Source organism: Rousettus aegyptiacus, unplaced genomic scaffold (assembly GCF_014176215.1).
Source record: "Rousettus aegyptiacus isolate mRouAeg1 unplaced genomic scaffold, mRouAeg1.p scaffold_m13_p_5, whole genome shotgun sequence".
NCBI lineage: Eukaryota > Metazoa > Chordata > Mammalia > Chiroptera > Pteropodidae > Rousettus > Rousettus aegyptiacus.
The window spans coordinates 16,949,290-16,977,028 of NW_023416308.1; the positions used below are offsets into that span (position 1 = coordinate 16,949,290).

Genomic DNA, 27,739 nt, shown 5'->3' on the forward strand with positions numbered 1-27,739 from the left:
GAACATCAGTGACTGGATTTAAGGCCCACCCCAATCCAGTATGACCTCATCTTTAATTATTTATATCTGCAAAGAATCTTTCCAAATAAGGTCACCCTCTGAGGTTCCAGGTGGACATAAATTTGGGGCGGGGGGACACTATTTACTCCCATACAATAGGTAAAAAAGGGTTTATTTTCACCTTCAGCTCTTATTAAAAAGAAGCATGTACACATACACGCACAGCTCAGAAATGTTGATGGCAAATAACAGGACATCTTAACTGTAGACTGACAGCTTATGGATGCACTTGCTTGCTTATTGCGCTGAGTCAGAATGTGCCCCACCTGTCTCTGCTGCTCTGAGCAGGTGCCAAAGAGTAACATAAAGTAACTACAAGAATATTCCCTGCTTTATTGTTTTTTACCAGCACATTGCCAACACATTGTTGGGAAAAATGTGAAGGTAGTTAGTGACTACCATCAACCCTGGGGTTATCCCCTATTTGATGTTGAAATCATTCTATTCTTAGAATGGTTCAGGTCTTGATTTGACCTTAGAGCTGTATCACCTTTGGAAGGTTATTCCTTTAGGCCTTGACTTAATCTCATAGATATACCTCAGGTAGGACAAATTGGCTAATTCCACGGGTCTCTCCTTCTTTTGCATGGGTTTCCTGGCCTGACACTTCCTCCATCGGTTCCTCTGAATCATGCCAGGGCTGAGTGAAAGATCCCAGGCCAGTTACAAGACAGAACTGCTCCACACCTGCTCAGTGCTTTCCTCTGCTGCCTCCCAACCATGTCTCACATTTTCCAAGGTCTCTTACAGCTACCAGCTCTAACAGAGTGCAGCAACAACCTCCAAACTATTCTGCGTCCACTCTTGCCCGCTTCCAAACTAATCATCTCAGAGCTGCCAGAATAGTGTTTTAATAAGGCAGAGCTTAATGCTTCCTTAAGACTTTTTCAGTAGCAACTCATTATAATGTTGGTAAAATTCAAATTATTCAGTGACTCTCAGGTCCTGAATGACCTGATCCCACTAAATACAGCAAGGGCTCTCCCCACTTTGTGCCTTCAAACCTATTTCCTCTGCTTTGTCTTCAACTCCCAACTTAAGTGATGCATCTTTATCACCAATGTTAACCTATCCTGAGGCTTCCCTCATTTACTCCATCGCTCTCAGTTATTCTCTCTCTTTGCAGTGTTTCCCCAGAACCCTTGGCCCAGTCTGTAACATATACATCAATGGCATTTAATGTCTCTGGTAGAAGTTCAAACCCCATGTTCTGTTCACCACAACATGGCTCCAGTATAGCTCAGTGTTTCACACAGAGTGGCCTCTCGTTTGTTAAATGACCAGACTATGTTCCTTGAACCCCTCTTCTTCACATTCTTATGGTTCCACAGCCTTCTAGTAGAAATCTGGTTCTCTGGGTCCCTAAGCATCCCCCACATCTCACCTCCATTTACCATGTGCCAGGATCTGTGACTATATTACCTGCATTTAATAACTCCTTTAATGCTCACAGAAACCCCACACAGGTATACTCCTATTACCCCCATTTTACAGACCAGGAAACTGAAGCTTAACAAGGTCAAGTGCTTCGCCCTTGGTTCACACAGATAGAATTGATGGAGTGAGGATTCAAAACTATGTGAGCATGACGATAAACCAAACTCATTAGAGGGCAGAACTCCAGCAGAAGGCTCAGAATTTTGGTCCAAATTAATCATCAGAATATGGCCTGTGGCCCAGAGAAATATGGCAGCTTTATCCAAAGACATTCAACAAGTTAAAGGCAGCATGGAGACTAGACTCCGGGCCAGGGTTTTTCCCCAACTGAGAGCATGGTGCTTCCCCACAGCCAAGCCAGTCAGCTCCCTTCTGTGTGATTTAAGAGTGGAATTACTGATTTAGAAGCCAAAGTTTAAGCTAACATCTCCAACTCTAGCTAATGTTTTGAAAACCAGAATTCTTTATAAGTTAATGGGAAACTCAAAATCATGGAATCTGCCCTTCAAATGTTTGCAGAGGACTATGAAATTGTATCAAATAACTGACAAGTGAAGATTAGTTAGAGTTAACAAAGTACCCAAAGCAGAAGCAGGTCTCAAAGATAATTTACATTTATTTGCTGATGGCTACGACTAAACATACTTCAAACATAGCAGAAGTTAAAGAGTCTGTCAGGTGAAGCTATTTCTTGCCAACAGCTAAAGGTGGTATGTGGAGAGAGACATGAGGATCATCTTCAAGCTGAGGCCCTGGCTTTGAGCAAACGGATAGTGGTGGATCTGGTCCTTCTGGCCTTGATGGGGTTCTCCAAGAAACTACTAGTTCTCATACTTGTGCTTGATGTGTTTCCACAGCTTCTGCATTTTAAAGACAAGAACCACAAACTTTTAGTTTTGCTTCTCACATTTTACAACTATACTCCCACTTCCCTGATCTCTAAACAATGAGAAAAATACGTACCACGTCCTGACAGTTGTGGTGGGCAAACTGGCTACAACACTAGACACACATTCCTAACATTTATAAAATGCTTTTGATGCTCTCAATCACTATGTGAAATAAATGGGAAGGGATGATCTTACTTCTCCATAAAACTGAGGAACAGAGCCTGGAATATGTCCCATTTCTTTAACTCTGGGATTACTCAAAGGGTCCTAAATGCAGAGTCCCTAAGTACTTCAGACTGAGACATTTTTTGTTTTCATTACTAAAAGCGCTGAAGGTGGGTTATGACAACATAATTAGATGCCTTTCCCAAACACTGGCAACGGCCAATGGAAATGCTTGCAGGAGATGAACAGTAGCAGCACTTTCACAGGAGCAGAAAGTTGCCATGGCCACAGCATTAATGGACAGGGTCTGCCTTGGCTGTAAAGCCAAAAATTACAAACACCAGTGAATGGTAGAACAAGGCTATCCGTACAAGACCTTCTCCAGTATGAGCCAAAATTCAATGGTATAAAGCACGCAGAGCACCTAGCACAGTGACTGGCATACGATGAGTCTAAATGATGTTGTTACTTCTCTACCTTATGCTTCCATTTTCTCCTGAGGAATATAACACCTAGCAGGCACTGTGGCATCTGGCCTGTACCTCAAATAATCCTCACAATAATGCCAAGGTAGTTACTATTATTGTCATCTCTCTTGTGAAACTGAGAGGTTAAGAAACTTGCCCAACTTAATGTTATAGTTATTGAGTGACAAGGCCCAGTATTCCCATCCAGGGCTCTCTAATTTCACAGCCCAGACTCTTAACTATAATTAATACCACGCTGCTTACGTGAGAAGCCTTGGGAACCGAAAGTGCTATCTGAAAAGGCCAACCATAATGTCTCAGGGAGATAGCGTTTTTGCGACCGTTGCCGGCTCTAATCTGCCCTTGACACTCTAAGAAAGGGAGCCCAGATTCCAGCCCTGACTCGCCACTGACTTCCTGGGAGTGTAGCCGTAGTACGTCTGCTCTCACTAAGAATTAGTTTTTGCTTCTGCAAATGGAAAAGTGGGTACGTGGGAGATCGCAATACTTACAACCTCGGCAAAGTGGGATCTATTGATCCCATTTAACGTTCCAGGATTCACACCAGGAGGAGGACAGATAGCAGTCTACAGACACAGGGCGCCCAAGCAGTACAGCATTTACTGCACTCCCACCCCCACCTCGCCACCTTCCTCGCAAAGGTACACTGAGTCCCGCACCACCTCCACTTCCACTGTCGCTGTCACCCCACAGGCGGGCCCAAGGTCAGGGTTGGCCTAGGCCCTCACCCCCTGGTTGATGTGCTCGTAGATCGCATCCGCGCCTTGATCGAAGGCGCGCTCGAAGAATAGGGCGCCCACAGCGACGGTGAGGGCGAAGGTGGAGGTTCTGCGGAATAGCAAAGAGTACAACCTCCCAGTAAACGTCGGAGCCGCCATATTTCCTCACGGCCAAAATCGCGCCACAGCGTCTGCGCCGCGGCCGACCTTCCCCTCTGCCCTCAACGAGCAACCCTTTATGGGATTTGTAGTTCCTCTGAATCTCGGTGCTCGTCGTTTTGAATTACAGAGGTAATGGATGGCTTGTGTAAGAGGAAATTCTCATACTATTCATATCAAGGCAGCCAAAATTATTTGGTAAGATTTATTACACAATGTTGCTCCGCAGTAATTTCTCCTGATTGAATACTTTGAACTACAGCACCCAGAAGGCCTCGCGCTTCCCCCGCCCCTGCGCTTTTTCAGCTTTGATTCCCAAAGGTTTGTGGGAAGGGCGGACTGATACCCAAGGAAGGACTACGAATCCCAGTAAGCAGTTCGTGACGCGAGGGCGCAGGAGGAGGAACTCAGAGAGGTCGGCCCCAGAAGAGCCAGGTACCTTCTTTGACGGGAAGACGAAGGGCGAGTCTTAGCCTACCCCCGCCCGCCACGGGCGGTTGGGGCTCCTTCTTATAACCCTGCGAGCCCCGCGGCATTCTGCGCCATTTGATAGGATGGCGAGTGACTAGAGGGGCGAGTAGGGTCTTAGCGTCCCGGTCCTCGGCCCGTCTTTCCCACTGTTTCCTCTATCATCCCCAAGTCTTGCCCTAGCGTTGGAGCTTTTGGCAAAAGTTGAGTCCTGCGGGATGAATCTGCTGGGCTTCAGGGGCCTGGGAGCTTCTGCCCCTACTTCCTATGTTCCTCATTCCTGGGCTTCGCAGCCGAGAACCCTGACCTACATGGGGGTTCCACTCATTTCTTCTTGGGAACAGAAAGAGCAAGGGCTGTGGAGTACTGGTGCTGTTCAACAAATATTTTCTGAGCGCCTCCTCTGGGCTGTGCGCAGGGGACTCAGCGGTGAACATGTTCTTGCTCTCATGGAGCGCTCATTCTACTATGTGTGGATGGATGGGGAGGTGAAGTAATGCTGTGAAGAACAGAAAACAGGTTGATTGGGGAGAGGGTGGAGGTGCTATTTTAGCCAGGGTGCACAGGGTAACACTTAACCAGAGACCTGAATGAATAGTGGTAGGTCAAACAGGAAAACATGGGTGCAAAGGCCTTGAGGCTCTGCAGTCCTGGGCGTTTGAAGGAGAGGAGTGGACTGTGAAGAGGCGGGTTCAGGTCAGCTCATATCTGGCCTTGTAACCCGTGGTAAGGAGTCTTATTTTTTCTAATTGCACTAGGAAGCCCCTGAGGGTTTTAGTCTGGGATGTGATATGATCTAATTTACACTTTAATGGCATAATTTTGGCTGTTCTCTGGAGAACAGACTAAAGAGAGGAAGTTATTGTAGTGGGTCAGTTGAGGCAGGATGGTAATTTAGATTAGGCTGTGGGTTACAGTAGTGATCAAATTTCGGAGGTATATGGGGAGGTAGGACAGACAGAACAAGCTAACAGACATCTAGAGTGTGCAGGACAGAGGAATCAAGCCCTAAATTTTGACCTCAACAATTTAAAATCCATGGGGATGATCTTAAGTTCTGTTTGGCCACCTTTAATTTGAGCTGCCCCTTATAGTCTGGAGGCAAATGGGGATTTGGATCTGGAGTTCAGAGGAGAGGTCTGAACCAGAAATAAAAGTCATTGGCATAGGTGTGGCGTTAAAAATCAGGGACTGGATTCGAGACCTAGAACTGCCTCTGACCTGTAAAACTCACACTAATGTCTAGTTAGAGGACTGGGAGGGAAAATGAAATGTTCTACATCCAGGATGTGTTATCCTTACTGCAGTCATTTTCTATTTACGAAGCATCTTAGTAGCCCTTTGGGACAGGATGTGAACCTTCTGGGAAAGAATACTTATGGCTTGCTAACAACAAGTTTGGAAAGTTCAGAGGAAGGAGGAATTATTTTAGGTAGGATGGATGGGGAAGAACACAGGGAGTTAAGGTGTGGCTTGTTTGGTTTTATTTTTGGTCTTTTTAGTTAATTCTCTTTGGAGCAACAATTTTTAAAAGCCTAATTTTCTGTAAGCCATAAAATTCAATTTAGAAATTATTATTCTGTACATAGATCTAGAAAATAAGGAAAAATACCTTAACTTTTCCTTTGATTAATCTTTGAACTCAAGTTGAACAAACTAGTCCTTTAAACATTCAGCCCTATTTACAGCCTAATTACATTCTCTTACGCATTTAATTCCATTTATAAATTTTATATATTTAATTTTCTTTTTAAGTACTTCAGATACATAACATAAGCATAATTCCCCAGAATACTTAGTATCTAGAAAATTTAATAAACCTATAAGCAAAATGAATTTTAAGTTCTTGTAAATAGTTCAGTACTTTATTAATAGTCAACTTCTTTCATGTCACTGGTTCTTAGTCTGGAGAGCTAAAAAAACCACACTTCTGACATGAAATTAAGATATGGGGGGCACCTTTAGAATCTTATAGCACCCCAGTTGATTCTAATATGTAGCCAGTGTTTCCAGCCATTGCTAACCTCTCAACTTAAAATCACACATCTAAAATCAATTACTAACATATATTTTATCAGTTACCTAACTCTATATTTTAACTTATATTTTAAATTGGAATCCCAATGCTTATCTGTCATAAACTCAACATGTCAAATTCTTTTCAATGTTACAGATATTTAAATACCAGTATACATTGATTATTACTAAACTCAGGACAAGAACATTAATACAATGTGTTTGATTTAGTCTACTCTGTTTTCAATTCTAAACTTTCCTGGAGTGTAACAAGGCACTTAGTAAGAAAACAGTTTTATTTACTCTAATGAATTGTGTTTAGCATTCCAATCAAGTTGAGGTACCATTTCAGCAAGCTGAAGTTATTCAGTAATCAGACTGATTTCTTACTGGGACATGAATCGGGGGCTGTTGTCTACCCAGAGTGACTGTCCCCAGCAGAGACTGCCTTTGGGATGTACAGAATGAAGAGGTGGATGAGCAGAAGCTCATTCCCTTGGCTTTTGTTTCTTAAAGGGTACCTAATAGTGGCTGCTAGATTCATTGATTAAAATGCAGATTTCTGCCCCCCACCCTTACAGATCTGCTAGGTCAGAATTCTGGAGATCTGACCTAGGAGACTTCATTTTTAATAAGGTCTGCATAAGGATCCTTGGAAAATTTTGAGCAGGAGTCATTTTAAGAAGTTCAATCTGTTGGTGCCCAGGGTGGAGTAAACTGGGGAGGCTGGTCCAGGTATGAGTAGGTGAGACCTGACTTGGGTAGCAGTGACAGTATTGACAGAGGGTCAGATGGTATTTAAAGCCCAGACTTGGGAGAGAGGACGGGGAAGGCACAGCCTCCCTGAGTCTGGGTATCTGGTTCAGGAGCCTCCCTCAGGCTATTTTTACCTTTTCCTATTTGGAAACTCTAGCCTCCTGGGACCTGTAACTATCTGATGAGAAACTGTGTCTCCAGCCTGCAGCTCCCTGGAGTCCGATTTGGGTTCAGCCAGCTTTCACTGAGCCAGGTCTGCTCGGAATCAGGGCACTCCCTATCAGTCTTTAGCCAGGAACTGAGGGAAATGTCTTTGTTTGATACCTTTCACCGCTGCCCTTAGGTGGTTCATCGTGGTGAACCAGGTCACTGGAACCATCCATGGTAGCTCCTGAAGGAAAAGGATAGGACTGATCCCTGCCCTTTTTGAAGGGAATTTTTTGGAGAGAATTAAAAATAATACATGTTAAATGTAGAAACTTATAAATATTTATTATCCAGATAGAACCATAGTAAATATTTTCCTGCCTGCTTTAATCTGTGTGTATGTTGGGGCAGGAGGTTCTTTCTCCTTAAAAAAGTGGTATCAAATTATATATACTGTTATGATAACGAACTTTATTTAGCAATATAGAGTGAACATTTGTCCATGTGAGGAACTTGTCTCCTTCAACTTGATTTTTAATTGCTGTGTGGTACTCTGTTAACCAGATATAGCTCATGCCCTACTCGTGCTCCTGGCCAGCTGCGGGCTCCCTCTGCCTGCAGCTTTTTGCAGGGCAAGATGAGGATTACAGACTTTGTGCAACTTGTCATTGAACCCTGCCCCCACCCCACTCGGGACCCTGAGCAACCTGCCGGTGTGTGGCGAGTAATGGATAACCATCAGCTGTTCTTACTGTTGGACATCTAGATTTCTGTTTTAGGACAAGCTACACTGCAGTGACCCCCTTGGTACCTAGCTCTTTGAAACCATCTCTGATTTTTTCCTTGGAGGAATTCGCTGTTGGATGCAGGTGCCTTCCTTGGTGCCTCCAGCACAGAGTTTGTTACCTACTATTGTTACTAGGGGTGCATCTGTCAGCCACCCTCAGCAAATACCCAGTGCACCTTCTTATGAGAGCAGGGATTCTGCGTTGTGAGGTGTGAACTCTGGTCTGGCAGAGAAGAAGTGCTCAGCAAATGTTTGGCTGGTGAAAGAATGAATGAATGAATGAAAAGGGAACTGTGGAACTCTAGGGTTGTGCATGTGTGAGTGGGATAGAGGGGCTCTTTTGATTTGGCTCAGGAGTGTTTCGGGATATGGGGCACTTTGTACCTGTGGCCATCATGTATTATAAAGTGATTTAGCTTTTGCATACATTCCACTGTATTCATTAGTTATTGCTATATAACAAATTACCCCAAAACTTAGCAACTTAACACAACAAACATCTCATATGGCTTCTGAGGGTCAGGAATTTGGAGGTGACTCAGTGAGGTGGTTCTGCCTCAGTGTTTCACGAGGTTGCAGTGAAGCTGTTAGTTGAGGCTACACCTATCTGAGGGTTTGACTGGGGCTGTAGGGTGCACTTCCAAGCTTACATGGCTGTTTGCAGGAGGTTTCAGTTCCTTGCCACTTGGTCCTCCCCACAGGGCTGCTCACAATATGGCAGCCGGCTTCCCCTCAGAGCAAGTGATTAAAGAAGGGGAGACACCAGGATGGAAGCCACCCGATCTTGTAAGTAATAGCCTGTCACCTCTATTCTATTCTTTTAGTTACACAGACTAACCCTGATACATCTTGGAAGGGAACAATACTAGGTACAAACACGAGAAGGTGGTTATCATTGGGGGCCATGGAGGCTGGTTATCATATCCACAGATGAGTATTGAGCCCCACTGGCATGTCAGACATTGTGCTAAGCACCTAACATTCATGATTTAATCTTCGTAGTAATATTATAAAATAATATTGTTACCCTCATATTTCACTGAGGCTCAGATGGTAAATAGTTTGCTGAAGGTTTCACAGCCTGAAAGTGGCAGGGATGAGATTTACACCTGGGTTGAATTTTTGGCGTAGAGATTGGCCTGGGTGACCTGTATGACTTTGGGTTAGCTCTCACCCTCTCTGTTCTTTAGTCCATCATCTTCTGCCTTAGACCAGCGTTTTTCCGAGTGTGGTCTGTGGACTCTGTAGCATGGCCTCCCTAGACCTGCCAAGTTAGAAATTTCTGTAGGTGGGGCCCCCACCACCTTATACTGCCAGGAATAAATTGATGTGCCTCACACCAACGGGTGGAACGTATGAATGAGGTCAGGATGAGAAAACCGTGTGGTTGCTACAAAACCCTGGGGCACCTGAGGGAGACCCCTATCAGTGAAGACATAAACCTTCTTGGCACTTCTGTTGGAGCTGGGTCCTGAGCTGGCAGTCTGTGGGTCACCCCCATAGGGCAGACTCCAGACGGTAGGCATATGTGGCACTGGGATGTTGCCATGTTCCTAGTGGGTGTGTAATAAAGCCGTCCTCTGACTGCGGTTTGCTGTTTACCTGGTGCCATAATTAGAAGAAATGACAGGTGAGCTTGAGGACAGCATGTGGTGAGCATAAGTCCTGGATAATTGCAGTGTGCATCACAGCCCCTGGCCACAGCTGAGCTGTTGGCTTATTTTAGCCTTGTGCCAAAGCTAGCTCTGTACCTGAGACACACACAATGAAAGGAACCAAGAATATCAATGAAGCACAACTGTCTGCCCCACAACGGCCTCACAGGAGAGTAGTGGTATGGAGAGAGAAAGCGTTCTGAGGTCAGCCAGATCCCAGTGTGAATGCCTTGGCTGTGAAGTCTCGGTGCGTGGCTTCACAGCATCATGGTGAAGGCTCCACAAGAGGGTACATGGGTGTCCTCGGCGCCTCTGGCCCACCAGCAGCACTCAGGCTGATGAAAAACTACCGTTATCAGTGCCTCTTTCAGCCTTGGCTTTGAGCAAATTAGGAGTATTTCCGAACCTGTGTCCTCATCTGTAAAGTAGATACCTTTATATCTGGTCTCTGAGGATGAAAGCCAGATGCCTAACACACAGGAATGAAATCTGAAGCTGTCTTCCCTCACCCTACTCCACCTCCATTCTCTTTTATTCTTACCTCTACCTTAAAGTGTCTCAACTAGTTGGCAATCTTTTCCTTGAGACTAGAGGACTGAAGTCAGGGGCATGGGGTAGACTGGTGTCATTTAAGTCAGTAGAGCTGGCTCTGCTGGAGGTAGAGGTCCTGTGGGGCGGGGGGGGGGGGGCGGCGTGTTGCTGGTCATGAAAGATCTGCCTTTGGGGACTTATGTGTCTCTTTTCTCTGTCCACCCTTGTCATCATCCCCAGATTCAAGCTTGAGGAGAAGAGGGCCTGGCAGATGTCAGTGAGCAGAGGACAGGAGGCCTTGGATGCTGCAGGCTCATTCCATGAGCAGTTGTGTATGCGAGGCCCTGTGCGGGTGCTAGGTGCAGCAGTTGGACAGACAGAACTCTGTCCTCAGAGAGGTTATAGTCTAGTGGGGAGGCAGGCACATGTAACAGTAATTCAGCGTATGAGGAGACAAGAGGAGCTATGGAATAACTTTCCAGAGGTCACTCAGTTGTTAAGGACAGTCAAGATTCGAACCCAGACCTGTGCGACTCCAGAGGGTTATCCCACTAGCCTTGCCCACTTCCCCTTTGCCCCAGGCAACTTCCCTGTCTCCTGGACAAGCTCCAAGGAGCCAGAAGATGCTGTTGCAGCCATGGACCTAGTCCCTGGGACTGGGTGGGTGGCACTGCCTGTGTTCTCAGCAAGGGAGTAGAGCCAGACTGTTATTTTCTGGACAGGGCCTCACTCACATGCTGCCGAGCACACCAGCCTCAAAGGATAAGAATGAATCACAGCAGAGAGGGCTAGCTTAGTCAGCAGCCCATGCTGGTATCTGGGCTTCATCAGAGACATCCATCTGTTCCCACCCCCATTCCCTGACCTCCCACTCAGGGCTGCCAAGTGCAGTGGTGCAGGTTGTGCCTTGTGCAGGGACGCCTGGCTGAGGAGTAAGTTGGAGTGAAATATGCTCCGCTTGCCAAGTTGTGTGTCTGGCGGGCACTGTATCAGAGACTTATTCTCCCAGCAAGGCACTATGGCAGGAGGCAGTTGGTTCAGGAGCCCCAGAAATCCACTTGTAGATGATGCCTGGATGAGGTCACCTTGCTGAAGGCCAACTCCTGGCAAAGGAAGGGCCTCTGCCTCCGTGGGGAAGGCCTGTGAGATAGGCTGCAAGTGCTATTCTTCTAGATGCTGTGTGCTCCCCTGACACCATACCAGGGCAGTGGGTGGCTCTGCAGAGCTGGTCTGGACAGGGGTCTGGGCCCCCACAGGGGTCAAGGTTCTCATCCCACTTCTGTCTTATACTGTGTACCTTGGAAACTTGCTTCCCCTCTCCTGGCCTCACTTATCTGTAATATGGACCACCTGACCCCAGAGGTCACTTGGGCAGTAGCATCCTGTTCCTTGTTCTGAGCCTGTGTTTTCTGAAATATGGGCTTTCCAAAGGCTAGTATAGTGATGGTGGTGACAGCCAACTTTTCTTGAGGGCCTCCTGTGGGCCAGGCTCTGGCTAAGTGAAGTGTGTGTATGGATGATCTGAATCTCACAGCAGCCGCTGAGATGGACATTGCCGTTATCCCAGTTTACACAGGAAGAAACTGATGCCAGAAGTTAATTGCCCTTGGTCACAGTTAGAAAGCAGCAGTGGCAGAATTTAAAGCCAGCTGCCTGCCTGCTGCTTTACACGGGTTAACTGAAGCCCAGAAGGGCAAGTGACAGAGACACAGCCTCACCTGGCAGAGCTGGGACTAGAATGTGAGGTCCATTGACCCATCCCAGATAGCTGAGAACTTGCCAGATGGTGGTTGACCAGAGTGGGCACAGGAAGGTACGAGTGGGCGGTACTGCCACTGTGGCCCTCAGCTGAGGCTGGTTTGCCCCAGTGCACACACACGCATGCACACACAGACAATCTGTGCACAGCTCATCCCGTAGGAGTCAGAATGAGCAGGTCTTGATTTCCCAGTGGGTTGGTGGGAGGCTTTCTCAGCAGACCCAAGCCCCAGGTACTCTGAGACCTATTCCACCCTTCCTAGATAGGTGATCTGGAGCACCTCACAGCACCTCCTTGGGCCTCAGTTTCCTCACTCGTAAAAGGGATTATAATAATACATACTTCTTGAGGCTCAAAGGGGCCACATGGTCCCAGGGGTATAGTGAGTATTTCATAAAGGAAAACTGCTACTGTTGTTGGTAGGAGACTTTCCTTAGTCATTAGGAGGGGCTCTAGCCCCTCCTGCCTGGATTCTAAGCCCAGCTTGGCTGCTTTCTGGCTGTGTGACCTTGGCTAAGTCACTTCACTTCTTGGAGCCTTAGTGCTCTCATCTCAAAAGGTATAATCGGTCCTACTTCACAGGTTGTCCTGAGGATTAAATAAAATGATGTGTGATAAAGCTTTTAATCTAGTGCCAATACATAATAGGTACACAATAAATCAAGTAATAGATAACATTTATTGAGCCTTCGCTCAATGCTGAACATTATTAGTGTCATTTCTATTACTATTACTCTTTTATTAATAATTCACTTGGATTAGCAAACTTCTTTCTACCACTCCCCAATCAGGCAACCAGTCAGACCCACCACCTCATATTCCTGCAGTGAAAGTAGAGGCCTAAATAGGGGAAGTGACTTGCCCAAGGTCACACAGCTTGCTGCTCAGTGCCTATGTGGTTTCACCCAGCCAATTATGCAACAGATCCACTGTTTGTCTCAGTCTCCCAGAGGGACACCCTTCCCTCCCTCATTACTCTGCAGTGCCCCAGAGGGACACCCCACCCCTCCTCATTACTCTGCAGTGCCCCACAGCTCCTGGAGCTTTAAGCTTTGTGAATGTCTTGGTTAAGCTCTCAGCCGTTAAACGTTCATCTCTTACAATTTCAGTTCAATTCCTATAAGTATATTGGCAAGACGGGATGTATTAGAGCTGCCAAATTTAATATATCAAGTCCATGTGTCTGGGATGTGGTTTTTCAGCAGTAATGGGAGAAAAGAGAGATTTTTTATGTTTTCATTTTGAATGACTGTCTGTTCCTAATCCCATTATAGCCTTCGACTTAATGGTTGCTGTCCCTGTCTGCCACAGGAGTGGCTTTCTCCATCAGCCCACATGGCTGCCTGAACTGTCTGGGGGGCTTGTTTGTCTCTGTGTCTATCCCCAGTCTCTTCTTTCCAAGATGCCTTCCCCTATCCATCTGCCTGTGAGTCAGGTCCCAGCTTTATCTTTATTTGCCAGATCCTGGGAGTCTGGAGCTTTTGCTGCTAGCCTGGGCTGCTACTTCATGACCTTAAGGAAGTCACTTGTCTTTGTTCTCTGGGCCTCAGGAACCTGCTGTGTGAAACAAAGTGTCAGAACATAGAGCCTGAAGGGTGAGGGGCTTGTCTAGGCTCAGCCTTCCCTGAGATCATACTTGATGGCCCTGAGCAGACCCAGTCCTCTGGTCTTGTGGCACCAAACTGGAAGACACATGGGTTGGCCATGAGAGTCATGGAATCAGCACCTACCTTGGGTTACAGATTTCCTGGCTCAGGAGTGGCAGCTTTGTTCACCACACCTGAAAAGTCTTATGGGTTTTCAGACCTCATTTCCCTCTGTGATTGTCTGGAGACCTGCCACCTGAGGGTTTAGCTTATCTCTTTGGGAAGCTATTTGCATTTCTGCCTGAGCTTCTGGCTTCTCTAAGCATTGAGCTAGCAATGGAAGAGAGGATACTCAGCAGCTGGATTTCAGGGGACCTGGGTTTACTTTCTGCTTACCAGCTATGTGACCTTGGGCAAATCACTTCCTCTTTCTGAACCTCAGTTGTCCCCTAAGGAAAATGAGAATTTATTTACTCAACAAATATTTGGTTGTCTGCTATATACCATGCACCACTTTGGGTGCTGGAGCTTCGGCAATAAACTACAATATCCCGACAAGCGTGGATTTATCTTCCTGTTTGGGGGAAAAGATAGTAAACATGACAAGTAACTTATTACTTCAAAGGTGATAAATTTGAAGCAGGAATGGAGAAAGCTAAGTATAGGGTGGAGGATTGTGCAATTTTAAATAAAGTGGTCACAGTAGATTACTGAAAAGGTAGTATTTGAGTAAAGATCAAAGGAGTCGAGTGAGCAAATGTGGCAGGTATTGGGAAAAGCACCTAGGCAGAGGGAACAGCGGGGAAATGCTGGGCAGTGGGCATGTGGCTGGCATGCTCGAGGAGCAGAGAGGAGGTCTGTGTGGCTGGCATGGAGAGAACAGAAGAGAGGAAGAGGTCAGAGATGTGGAGGGGGGGGGCTGGCCAGAGGGCATAAGGTGCTGGTTCCCCAGCCTGGCTGTGTGTGAAATTTTCTTGGGGAGTTTTAAAAAATACTGATGCCTGGGCCTCATTTACTGAGGTTCCGCCTTAACAGGCTTGGGGTGGAAGCACAACATCACATGGTTAAAAGATCTCTCTGGAATGAGGCCTCATAGGCCGCAATCATCAGCCTGTGTAGTTCCTCAAAGGCTGTTGTAAGTTTTAGATGAGGTGGCGTGTGTACAGAAAGCCTTCCTCACAGCACAGGCCTGAGGGAGTGCTCAGTGGGGTGGTGTGCCGTGGGCTTTGGTGTGTGGCATTGCCTCCACGCTCTGACCGAGTGCTTTATGGCTTCCCAGGCATCAGCAGCACTTGGTGCAGCTGGCCATGGGGAAGCGTTACTTCTGCGACTACTGTGACCGCTCCTTCCAGGACAACCTCCACAACCGCAAGAAGCACCTGAATGGGCTGCAGCACCTCAAGGCCAAGAAGTCCTGGTATGACATGTTTCGAGGTGGGTGCCCACTGGCTCAGCCACCAGGCTTATGAAGCCTTGCTCTCCAGTCTTTCTTATCATCAGACCAGAAAAAACCATGGGCCAGCGACAGTCTTGGTTGGTCTGGGCTCTTTAAGGAGCAAAATAGAGGAGGCCTGGGTCGTTGGCCCCTAGGGCAGATTGGCCCTCAGAGGTCATGCTGGAATGTAAGTGCCTTTCCCCCACAATCTTGACTGAGAGCTCTGTTCTCTGACCCCTTGCCAGGCTCTGGGGTTACTGTGGCCAGGGAAAAGGCCTCTCCAAGAAGGTGATGTTTAAGCCAACAGCAGAAAGATAGGGAAAAGCCAGCAGCGCTATTCTGGGCAGAGTATATAAAAGAAGGCAGTCATGAGCAAAGCACCTGGTGCTCTTGGAGCAGAAGAGAGGGTGTGGATAGACACAGCAGGAGAGAAGAATGGTAGGGCTAAAGCTGGTGACAGGGCAGGGGCCAGCTTTTACAGGCCTGTGGAGGCCACGGTAAGCAGGATGGGTTGTCCCAAGGGCAGAGAGCAGCATTTGAAAGGCTTTAGGCATCAGCCAACATGACCAGAGCTGCATTTGACAGTGATGACTAACTGCTCTATGAGCAGTGGGATGTAGTGAATGGCCATTGAATGACTAGATGGTGGATGATCGAATAGCCAAGCTTCTGGGAAAGGTTTCTCAGAGCAGATGTGATTAGGGCGAATGAGCTAAGGCTGTAAGCACCTAGAACAGGGCCTGGCACTCCAAGGCACTCACTACAGGGGAGCTGTTCCTCACTGCTGTCATTAGACATACACACTGAGCAATAGCCAAGGATATGCCAGAGGGTGGCCAGTGAGGAGCCAGATCAAATGCAGAGAGCACTCGGCAGTGTGGGGAGGGGGCAGTGGATCAAGAGCTCCTGGGATGAGCTGGGGTAGGGCTGATGCTCCACTAATTGGGGAGCAGGATTCTGGGACAGGGCCCAGAGCCTGGAAGGAAGGAGCTGAGTCCCAGCAGCTGAGAAGGAAAGAGAAAGGGAGACAGAATTCCCTGGTGTGTGACTCAGAATTCACTAGAAAGGAGTAAGCATTTATTGAATGCCTTCTGCATGCTAGATGCCTTCCATGGTTTGTCATTTGCTTTTCTCAGTAATTCTCTGAGGCAACAGATCTCAACCCTTTGAGTTAGGATCACCTTGAGACCTTGAAATAACACTGATCTCCTGACCCCTTCCCCAGAGGCAGGTTTAGGGTGAGGCCTAGACATGGTATTTTCAAAGCTCTATCAGACTTTCTTCATTTCAGATAAGGAAGCTGAGTCTCAGACGCTTGGGTAAGGGAAGGTGGCCAGGCTGCTCAGTAGGACATGCATGGCTGTGAGGAGCTGGGAGTCAGGGCAGAGGGCCTCCTAGGTGCCTGAGAGACCTCTGACCCTGGTGTCAAGCAGAAGCACCCTGTCCCTCAAATCCAGTGGGGGCTGTGATCTGGCATAGAACTGAGCCTCAAGTTCACCCTGGTGTTTTCTCCTAGTCTCAGACTCAGCCGAGAGCAGCCAGGTCCTCAGGTCCAAGGCTCGTCAGTAGAGGCTGTTGTATTACTTATAGAAAAGATGAAATAGGTGAGCCTCTTCTCAGGACTCCTGCATTCCCAGTGTCCTCTCACATCCCCAACCACAAGCAGTCCTTAGAACAGCTTTTTGAGGGAGCCTGGGTGGGCCAGGCATCCCTACTTATACACAGTGACTTTAAAATTTAGAGTAGTGAATCACCTCACCCTGGGTCCCTAGGCTGCCATGCAAGCTTTTTCCACTTCCTTAAGAGGTTTCCCCAGGGCTCCAGCTTAGCCAAACAACTACACAGTGTAGACTTTGGGGGGAGAGGCACATGCTACCCCAGCCTGGGCTAGGACTCAACACTTGCTCTGCTCCCACCTCCGTGGCCTTGGAGAAGGCCCTTAGCCCCCAAAGGAACTGACCATCCATCTGCCATGGTCAGGACAATTGTGAGCCCTGGAGTTAGGCTGCCTGGATGTCAGTCCCAAGGTGTCACTCACTAACAATGTGGCCCTAATTTCATCATGTGTAAAACAGCCGTTACAGCAATACCCACCTCCCACAGATATGACAGGGGCTCAGTAATCTCAAGATAACTGTATAGCATGTAAGGCTTCACTAAGTGGGAACAATACCTATGGGTCCACAAAAGGATTGGCCTCAGGCCTTTTATCTCATGGGTTCATTCATTCAGCTGGTGCTTGGTAAACACTAAGCATGTCCTCAGCTCCCAGACAGACCCTGAAGACTTGCAGGTAAAGAAAAACAGGACCTCTGCAAAGTGATCTCACACCATTAATACAGCATATTCTGGGCGGAACCCCTGTCCTGCCCAGGCCTCCATGCCCTGCTGACCTCTCCATCCTAGCTCCAGTCACACCGTCCACTACAGGTACTGTACCTTCTGCAGCCATGCCCTTCCTGCTGTCCTCCCCACCTCTAGCCTGGTCCTCCCACTTCAATTCAGAGTCCTCCAAGATGCCCTCCCCACCTCCCGGGCCAGGTCAGGTCATTTGGCCTCGTGCTAGCTGTTTACCCCATTTATATCCACGTGGATTAGTGTGACTGTTGGACTGGAAGGAAGTACCAGGTCTGACTTGTACTTGACTAAATCCTCACCCTGGCGCAGTGCCTGGCACACAGGACGTGCTCAGTAAATGTTTGTTAGATGAATGTCTAAATGAATGAGCAAACAGACACAGGGCACCAGGGCAGCTGTTAATTTTGGGAGATGAAGCGAGAAGGACCAATGGACTCAGATCACGTGGACCCTTGAACACAGTGTGGGAGAACATAGACTTCTTTGTGCAGGGCCTGGGCCAGGGGTTCTCAAGCCCAGGTGCACTTCAGAATCACTGAGATTTTAACAATTCTCATGCTTTCCTCCCGCCTAGCTTCTCCCTCTTCCAGGATGACCTCAGGGCCTCTGAATCAGAACACCTTCCTCACATATCTTACTTACAGATTTTGACTGATTGATTCCTTGCCTCCCAAGAAGTACATAAAATTTACACCATAAATATATGATGAAAATAAAGGTGGAAAAAATCAGAGGAAACCAGGGTTAAGGTTCTTATCCAGAGAGATTGTTGCCAAGTCCTGTGGAGGCTGGCGGCTGGTGTGGTGCTGGGAGCCCACAGCTGGTGCAGGGAGGGGAATGGAGGGCAGTGTTTTGCATCCTTGGCTGTGGAAAGATGCCTAGGCCCTGGGGTTTACTAGTAAGCTTCCTGGGCAGAAGAAATTTTTTTTTAGCTTTCTATTTTGAAATAATTACAGATTTATAGGAAATTACAAAGACAGTGCAGAGAAGTCTTGTGGTATCAGCATTTAAAAAAAAATTTCCTAGGTGATTTCATTGTGCAAAGTTCAGAACCTCTGACCTAAAACCTGGTACTTGCCTTTGGCTGGGTCTGGGTGGTGTGGGAGGGTTGAGGTCACCTGAAGCTTGGATCCCTCTGCCCAGCATCCTTATCTGTGGTCGTCCTCTCTTACACTGCTTTATGGATGGGGAGCTCTTTCCTGATCTCAGAAAGTGCCTGTGCGCAGCTCAGGTCTGAATCCAGCCCCTCTCTCCTCTCACAGATGCAGCTGCCATCTTGCTGGATGAACAGAACAAGCGGCCCTGCAGGAAGTTTCTCCTGACAGGTAAAGTGTTCTCAGTTCAGGTCCCATCTACCCACCCAGGGACCAGCATGCCCAGTCCGGCCTATTTGGACCTCTGCAGAGACTCTCCCCGACCTTGGCCACCATCCTGAACCCACTTTGTAGCTTTGGCGCATTAGCCAACTGATCAGTTGGGGCCTTCTGCAGTGTTGTGCCATAGGACTTCTGGGGGCTGATCCTTAGCTCTTCAGACCTAAAATGTGATTTTGTTGGCTTACTCAGAACAAGCAAGTGCTGGGAGATTTCAAGTAAATCCAGGGGACACTGATGGGTGTAATAGACTGGCTGATTAAGTTAGTCTGGGAGCCCGACCTCTGCTGCACCACCCGCTCCCAGCAGGCAGGGCTGGAGACAGTAACAGGTCTGACAATACTGAGAAGGTTTAGAATTAGAACCAAGAATGCTAGGTGTTGATTTGACTGCTTAATACCCAGCTAATAAAGATGCATCTAGTTCAAAGAGATAAAAAGAAAAGAGATAAAAAGAAACCAAAGGTAAATAAATAAGGGTAGGAAAAATAAAACAAAGCCAGTAAAATTAGTCTTTCCATGCTTTCCTTGAGGTCCTACATACTCCCTACGGGTTTGGCCCTGAGCTTCCTAGTAGCCAAGGTAAAGATTAAAACCATGATGATTAACATGCTGTGTAAGGGCACTTAGCATTGGGGAGAGGCATTGTTATTGACCTAAGAAAGCTGGGTGAATGGCTGCATTCCCTCAGGAGATGGTGCTGCCCCAAGATGGGCACCAGGCCTGCAGATCAGGGGCTTCCCCAAGGACTTTGCCTTGATGTGTACATGCCACTGGTGGGTTATGCTGGCTTAAGACATCTTCAGTCTCCTATTATTTTGAGGCACATTTAATTTCCTCAATTGAGATTCAGAAAGCCACCATGGACTTTGGTACTTCCTTTAATGGTACAAAACTGCCATTAAAGCTTTTCTGGGGACCAGTGTAAGCCATATGAGCAGACAGGCCACCAGGCTGAGAACACGGCATGTGCAGTGCCTAGAGTGGAGGGAGGAAGCATGACCCTTTCAAGGACCTGCATGTAGTTTGTTGAGGCTGGGGAATGGGCTCGGCTGGTGCTGGTAGTGGGGGTGGTGACAAGAGCCAAGCCTGCAGAGGCTGTGCAACCCAGTGGTGAAGGGCTTCAGTGGAATATGATCCCCAGCCAGGGAAGGGCTGTGAGCAGGACATGAGGACCAGACAGGTGGTTGTGGCTGATGGTGTGGGCGGGGCCAGAAGGAGTCAAGTTTTTCTTCAGAGGTGGGGTTGCTATGCTACTCTTTAGTCCCTAAAGCCCTGCCCCTAAAACTCCAGTGCTCCTCAGCCCACAGTGGGAGCCTTTCTAGGTGGCAGCCCTTCCAGAACGGTGAGTAACTATCTTCCTATTGCAGGCCAGTGTGACTTTGGCCCTAACTGCAGATTTTCCCACATGTCAGAGCGAGACCTGCAGGAGTTGAGTATCCAGGTGGAAGGTACGTTTTGGTGGGGACTCTGAGCTGGGGGAGAGGTGGACTGCTGAGGGTGTGTGTGGGATCTGAGGCCAGGGAAGCTGTGCTGTGCCTCCTCAGCTTCCCGTCTTTAATGGCTGCCATGTGGGATAGGCTGAGGGCTTCCCCGGGGTGATGGGGTGGGTATCAGAAACTGCCTCCAAACCACCCCAGGCATGAGTGGAGAAGGAGCAGGGGAGCTCCCATCTGTGTCCCCTTCTGGTTTAAAGTGGCATGCATGGCTTTCTGCCCAGGAGTCCTGAGGGCGTACCTCAGCCCCACCTGGGCCCTGCTGCTAGCTTGGCATTCATTCACGTTGCACTCCCTCCCTCTCTCAATCAGGCAACATATATTGAAGCCCTACTTGGCAGCAGGCAGATCCCCTACTCTGCTCTGGTATGAAGAGAGCATCTCGCCTGCCCTCAGCAGCCTGGGAATTCCAGGGAAGAGCAGGTTCAGCTTTCTCTGGAATGTGGCATGCCTGCCTTTGGAAAATCCACTCCTTACTTCTCAAATTAGAGGACAAGTTCCCACTTAAATGGTCTTTATCGATCCCCTCATTGAACAACCGCTCATTGAACAGATGGAGAAACTGAGGCTAGCACTCAAGCAGAAGGGCCCCATGTGAGCCCTGGTAAATTAGAGGTCGACTATAGTCTCCCAGGGTGCTACTGCCCTCACTCTTCCCTCCATCCAGGCATTGGGGCAGCCAGAGAGTGTTTGGGCAACCTGGCTTTTACCCTTGTCTCCTGAGGGGCCTTGCTACTCTCTGACCAATCAGACCCTATAGGCAATGTCCTGCCCTGTGGAGCAAATGACAGAGTGGCTGCAGCCCTGGCAAAATACATGGTTTCCAGGAGCTTTCCCAGGGTAAGACCCTGTGGGCCAGGCTAACAGCTCTTGGCCGTGGCAATATCTCCAGCTCTTTACCCGCCTTGGCTCAGGGAACAGTTGGCCCATGGTGGAGAGAGCACAGGCTGATGGGCCTGGAGCTGAAGACAATGCCTAGTGGAGACAGGGATGGGAGAGGCCGAAGGGGCTGGGAGCAGAGGTGTGCCCTCAGATGGCAGCTCGGACAGTCTTGGCTGTGTCATATCCTTTGTGATGCTGGCACACAGCTTACTCTCTTGGAGGCAATGTCCTAATCTGTTGAACACAACTGCTTTTGAAGATGAAGTGAGATGATGCCTGTGCAGACTAGCCAAGGGCCTGGCCCAGAGTAAGCATTGGTCCATGAGTATGATTGTTTTCCTCTGACCCCAGGTCGCATCTTAAACTGTCCCCTCCAAGACACTGACCCCCATCTCACACAAAGCTTGTTTGAACTCCTGCTGTTGCTCAGTTTTAAATCAGTGAGCAAAGCTTTTATAAGACATTTTATGAGAAGAAAAATCAGGAAAGCTGAGGTTTCTTCCCCTGCCCAGGGTCAGAGGCCTAGCAAGTGGCAGAGCCAAGATTCAGATCCTGCTCTGCCCTGTTCTGTAGCCCACACAACCTCTCTGCACCCTGGACTTGGACCCTTCCTGAGGGCCAGGCTGTCTACATGCATTATTCTGTGTCCAACTCTAAAAAGCTTGGGAGGTAGCCGTGTTTTGTCTCCATTTGATGAAGCAGTGAAGCCCAGAGGGCTGGGCCTAGGGAGTTAGTGGCAGGGTCGGGGCAAGCCAGAGGCTCTGCTCCTGACCTTCCTGCCTGTGCCTTCCCAGGAAGGTTCTGGCTGTGTTGTGGGAGGGTGGGATTCAGGCAAGGGTCTTCCTTCCTATCTGTGTTCCTGTCCCCACAGAGGAGAGGAGGGCCAGGGAGTGGCCTCCAGACATTGCTGAGCTCCCAGAGGGCCATCTGGAGGACTGGCTGGAGAAGAGAGCCAAGCGGCTGAGCTCAGCCCCAAGCAGCAGGTACAGGCCTCCGGGGGCCCCTCCTCCTGTGCCCTCCGGGAACAAGACCCCAGCCATCCTGCTCTGACATGAAGCTGAACAGTCTCCATATACTGCCTGATGGCTAGATAGGAATCCCCTCCCAGCAGAGCTCCCTGAGGGAGGGACCATGTCAGGGGCTTTTGGGTCCCCAGGTCTTCTCCAGAGGCCAAGGGGCATGCATTTAAGGTTCCTGTTCCAGGGCCTCATCCCCCTGCCTTAGTGGCTCCTCCCTTACTGGAGTCTGTGCTGGCTGAAGGGGTGGCCAAACCAACTGGACTACATTTCACCAATTCCATTACCAGAGCAGGGAGCCCGACTGTGGTTATTGAGTCTCCACTGCTGTGTACCCTCTGGAGTCCTGCCAGGTAGGCATAGTCACCTAACAAGGAAAGTGAGGCCCATAGGAGGGCATGACTTGCCCAAAGGGAGAGACAGAGCTGGGATTGCACAGGGTTGTGAAAACAGGCTTATTGTCATTGTCTCACTGCCTCCCTGATGAGGGTGGCTACTGCCTGGACCCCGTACCCAGGATGCTCAGAAGTTGACGGGGCACCCTTCACTCCTTGTATGGGGAGCACCCTTGGTCAGGAGCCCTCAGGTGTATGCCACATGCTGTCTCAGGTCCTCCTGTTAAGGCTACGACTCCTGGACTCTTCTCCCAGGTATTGAAGGAGAGAGGGGAGGGAAAGGGGCTAAAGGATGTGCTTGGGAGCTGCCCGTGACTTTGTACAAATAGCCTCAACCTGGACCACCTCACTTCAGATTCAGTTATCTTCGTGGTGTGGCTTCATGGGATAGCAGCCTTGTCTGGGCCAAAGGAGCCTGATTGGACAGTCTGTGGGATGAAGCCTTACCTCAGGGCACTGCCAGAAGGTGAAGGCCAAGCTTCCTGCCTTCTCTGTGCCTCAGTGAAGAGTTTGTTAAGTTATTTCAAATTAACTTTCATTGTTTTTTACCTTTGTTTTAAATCTGTGCCCAGTTTTTCCCTCACCACCTTGGGAATATATATAGTACAGAAATGACTCAAATATGGGAATCTTCCTCCGGGTCCTGTCTGAAATGGTTGTGATTTTGATCACGTGGGCACCCCCTCCTTGGAGCCAGCCATGATCATCCAGGGATCCATGTCCTGCACTTCAGGCTTCTTCAGCCCACTGGAGGCTGCCCAGAGAGCTCTGGGGGCCTCTTCGCTCTCCCACTCCACCCTGCACTGCTCCTTAGACCTGTGGGTCCCAGCCATGCTCTGCACTCACTTAAGCCATGCTCCCCTGGCTGCTCATCTCCCTGCTTTTTCTGGAAAAGAGCCTGCAACTGGGGACCACCCTGCGCCCTAAGGGATCTGAACCTTCCCCCTTAAGCCCCTTGCCCTCTGGCCACTCAACTTGAGTCCTTCCAAGGGGACATGCTTTCCCAGTAACCACTTGTTCTCTGTGCCCGCTCACTGTCCACTCACCTCCTGAGGGCTCAGAGCCAAAATGAATTATTTTCTGGGAAGAACAGTCCTGTCCAGCCTTGAGGAAAAGGGGTAATTGGAAGGGAAGTGAATATTTATTATTGCTTTTGACATTGTTGCCCTCATCCTCAGCTCTCTTTCACAGGCTGGTCTCGTAAAAAATGACACCCGTGTCCTGGGCCTAAGAGCTTTGGGCTCTGCCCCTACCAGGTGGCGAGACATGAATTCAAGCCCCACCTCCCCTACCCTGGCTGCATAGTGGCTCCGTTTCCCAAGTCTCCTAGCCTCGAGGCAGCCCTGTGGAAACAGGCGCCCACTGCCCTTCATCTGTCAGGCTCTTGTACGTGGCCGCAGCAGCCCCTCCTGGTCTCCCACCTCCCCTCTGCTCCTCCAGTTCATCCACACAATAACCCCAACCAGCTTCTAAAACACAGCCTGGCCTGGCCCTTGCTTAAACCTAACCTTCCTAGGCTTCCTGTACCTCAGGTGAAACTTCCCTGCCACTTCCCCAGACCGCGGGGGTCACCTTCTCACCTCTCCCCTCTGGCCTCTGTGTCAGTCCCACTGGACGCTTGGCAGTTTCTTAGCTGTGCTGGGTGTTTCTGAGTTGGAGCAACCTTGTGCACACTATTTCCTCAGCCAGTAGCTGACGCCCCACTCTGCCTGGCAAAGTCAGACTCATCCTTCAAGCTTAGCTAAGACGTCTTACATGCCAGCCCAGGCCATGTGGACTGCCTGAGAGAGCATTTGGGAGAGCAGAATCCCCAGCCTGGAGAACAATTTCCTGAGTGTTAGTGCTGTGAGCCTTTTATAGGGATGGGTCTGGTGGCCCCTGTTCCTCTTTGTGTCTCTTTCTTCCCTCAGGGCATGGGGCACAGGTGGCTGCCTGGCCCACTGGAGCCTCCCAAACCCAAGGGCTCTAACCTTATAGGCTGAGCAGAGTCCTCGAGGTGAGCCAGGCCATCCCTCCTGTAAAAGGGGAAACAGAGGCTCTGTGGGGCCCCAGCCTGGAGCATTGTGCCATCTTCTTCAGCACATTGACCCTGAGGAATCTGCCAAGGGCAGCCAGTGGTGGGAAGGAGAGGCCGGCCTTAGCCATACCACCTAATCCCCAGTGAGGCCAGTGCTTGTCCCTGCCCTCTATTGTTGGCTCTTCAGATTGTGACTTTATCCCTCTTAATCCCCCCCTTTGTACATCTCTCTGGGCTGGCGCTGCCGTTGTGGCCCAGGCGCCTCCCTAAGACTTTCCTTCTGATTAGGACCATGGATGGAGAAACAAGATTGCTGCCCCTGTCCTATGCATGGGGCAGACAGGCCACGAGAGAAGCCATGAGCAGGCTCACGCCACATGTGCAATCATTCTACTGTGTGCAAGGCTAGAGAGGTGTACTTCAGGGGCTCAGAGGCCTCCGTGTCTGGGGCCTGAGGAATGTGCCAGTGTCTGTGAGCACATGTGGGTGTACCCTTTTCCTCGCGAGAGGCCTCAGGGCATTCAGACACTCTGGGTCCCAGTTGCCCAGGAATCTGCCCCATTTTCTAGAGGAAGGGTCTGAGGTTCGTGGGAAGGGTCTCCACAGGATCTGTGGAAAATTATGGTCACCCTGACCCTGTGGGGAGCCCAGACTTGGCTGACAGCTGGGGTTCCCCCTTCCAACAACTGCAGAGCCTTCCTCCACTCCCACCTATCTCTGCACTGGTGGAGTTTTTTGAAACCGCCCCAGTGCCATAAATCATGCTGGGAGCTGCTTTCTGCACTTTCCAGCAGGCAGCAAGCAACTGAGCAGGGATTTCCCTGTCCTCTGCAACAGGAGGCCCCAGAGGCTGCTCCTGGGGCTGCCCGATGTCCTCAAATAGGCTCTCGCTATCTAGTCAAGCCCTGTGGGGCAGGCTGGGTACGTGCAGTGAGGCAAACTCCCAGGGCTCCTGCCCCCAGCCCCCCAGCTCCACCTCTCACAGAGGGCCGGCCACTGGGCCCCTGAGCTTGCCACAAGTTTCCAGGCTCTCACCTTCACTGAGAGCTGGGCCTGGGGATGGGGTGGAGGTAGGTACAGCAGGAGCTGCAGCCAGGGTGGGGGTGTATGTGTCCGGAGCCCATGTGTAGGTTGCATCCGGTCCCTTATCCTCCATCCCTGGACTGTCACTTAGGCATGTGACGGACTCCATACACATCAGTTGCCCCATCTATAAAGGGGTTTGCATGGCCTGAGTGAGGGTCAAGTTCAGAAGGATCAAAATGTGGAGCAGTTGGTAGAGGGAGGTTATCTCTGCAGCTCATTCAACTCCCTTAGGACAGGGCGGCCCCAGGCTGGGCACCCAGGGTGAGTGCTTCAAATGGGCCCTGGGTTCCCAGGAGGTGGCACCAGCAGTGGTGGACCTTAAGGGAAAGAGAGTGAATAGCATGAGAAATGAGGCTTTAAAAAAAAAAATTAGACAATAACTTTTTGGATTTCAAAGGCTTGCATGCTTGTAAAACTTTTCTTGAAAAGTATAAAGAAGTAAAAAACTCACCCATAATTCCACCACTCAGATAAAACCACTGTTAACATTTGGCTGTCTTCCAGGGGTTTTTTTATGCATTTATATATGTTATATATTTTTCAACAAAAATAATATCATGCTATATACATTATTTTATAAGCTGCTTTTTCTTCCTGTTCACACAGTACATCATGACACCTTTCCTCATCAGTGCATATAAGTCTGCTTAATTTTTACACAGGCTGCATAGCATCTCTGCTGTGGACGTGCATATATATTTAATCAGTCCCCCACAGGTGAACACTTAGGTTATTTCTATTTCTTGTAACTCAGTTTCCGCCCACAACCCTGCTATTCCCTTGGGCTCATTCCTAGAGGTGAGGTTGCTGGCTCATGTCTGCATGTTTTTGAGGCTCTGCCTTCCAGAAAGGTCACTGACCCTCCCTACAGCCAAAGTGGCAGGGAGGGTAAGGTGGGGGCATGCCCCAGCCTGGGCCTGGACTGTGCCCACCTTGAATTTTCTCAACTTTTTCTTCTCTCTCTAGGGCTGAACCCATCAGACCCACTGTCTTCCAGTACCCTGTGGGCTGGCCACCAGTCCAGGAGCTGCCTCCATCTCTGCGGGCACCGCCACCTGGGGGGTGGCCCCTGCAACCCAGCGTCCAGTGGGGCTGAGCTCCTCAACCCCACCTGACCCCCACCTGGTCAGCTTCCACAACAGTCACAGTAAAGATAAGGGCCCATACTGAGGACACTGAGGCCGCCTCCTGCTGTGCCCCATGGAGCCTTGGAAGCCATCAGCTCAGCCTGGCCTGGCCTTGCTGAGGCCCAGGAGTTCCCTCATCAGGTGCAGCCTTGGTCCTAGCTCTGTACCATTCAGCTCCATCCTCCCTCCCTCATGGGACATCATGGGAAGATGGGTGAGAAAACTTCCTTCTGGATGTTTATAAAGAGTCTGTCTGTGACTTTGTGGCTGCACTTCTCCCTTGCCGGTTGCCCTCAGCTGTCTGCTCTGGTCCCTGGTCAGAGGAAGGGCAGGACTGGAGTGAGATGAGCTCTTCTCCAGGGTGATGGTGCTTGCAGCCCTTCTCCCTTGGGGACCAGCAGAGGATGGTCAGTGTGGGTGTGACCACCCAGGTGAGAAGTGACTCCAGATCTGGGGAGAGGAGCTCAAGGACTCAGTCTGTCATTCTAGCCCCCATGTCTGCCCATGCTAAGCTGGTGCCCGAGCGTGAGATGGCACAACTGGGGCAGGATTGAGAACTGGGGCTCCAGCCTAGGTGGTGTAGAGAAATAGGGGCGCCCGGGAGGACAGGCCCTGGGCTTGATAGAGTGGCCTGGCTGAGGCACCAGCATGAGCCCCTCCAAGGCTCTGCCCTGGAGGAGCCGCCTGGCCAATGGGGAGATCACAGAGGCTGCTCAGGAGATTTGGAGTCTCCAGGCCCCAGCTCTGCTTCCTTCCTCAACTATACTTTGGTTCTAGATTCTGTGCTGGGGTGCTAGTGGGCGATGTGGCCCCTAGGTCACTGGGCCTCTGGTGGGGGTGCCCAGAAGATAGGGGGACTGCAGGGCCACCTCAGTTGCCCCATCCTCCATGAGCTTCTGCCCTTTCTGAAAATCCTGTTGATGGGGGAACTG

The 27,739-nt window shown here is 49.5% G+C and overlaps 2 protein-coding genes across 5 annotated transcripts; one reads left to right on the forward strand and one right to left on the reverse strand.

The window, feature by feature from the left end:
• Positions 1-2,095: 2,095 nt before the first annotated feature.
• On the reverse strand, positions 2,096-3,953 carry LOC107520492 (cytochrome b-c1 complex subunit 9). The gene is made up of 2 exons (XM_016164354.2): positions 3,769-3,953; positions 2,096-2,357 (listed from the first exon to the last, which is right to left on the reverse strand). The coding sequence occupies exons 1-2, from the start codon at positions 3,916-3,918 to the stop codon at positions 2,319-2,321; spliced, it is 189 nt and encodes a 62-aa protein (XP_016019840.1). The 5' UTR covers positions 3,919-3,953; the 3' UTR covers positions 2,096-2,318.
• Positions 3,954-4,227: 274 nt separating this feature from the next.
• Positions 4,228-27,066, forward strand: ZMAT5 (zinc finger matrin-type 5). 4 transcript variants are annotated; one of them, XM_016164350.2, is made up of 7 exons: positions 4,228-4,353; positions 14,903-15,057; positions 18,679-18,741; positions 20,159-20,239; positions 22,038-22,149; positions 22,473-22,535; positions 26,647-27,066. In XM_016164350.2, exons 2-7 carry the CDS (start codon positions 14,931-14,933, stop codon positions 26,774-26,776), a joined length of 576 nt encoding a protein of 191 aa, XP_016019836.2. In that variant the 5' UTR covers positions 4,228-4,353; positions 14,903-14,930; the 3' UTR covers positions 26,777-27,066. The 4 variants fall into 4 exon arrangements, with proteins under 4 accessions (XP_016019836.2, XP_016019838.2, XP_036076968.1 ...); XM_016164352.2 differs by lacking the exon at positions 26,647-27,066 and adding an exon at positions 24,488-26,639; XM_016164351.2 differs by lacking the exon at positions 22,473-22,535 and having other exon boundaries at positions 4,229-4,353.
• Positions 27,067-27,739: the final 673 nt, after the last annotated feature.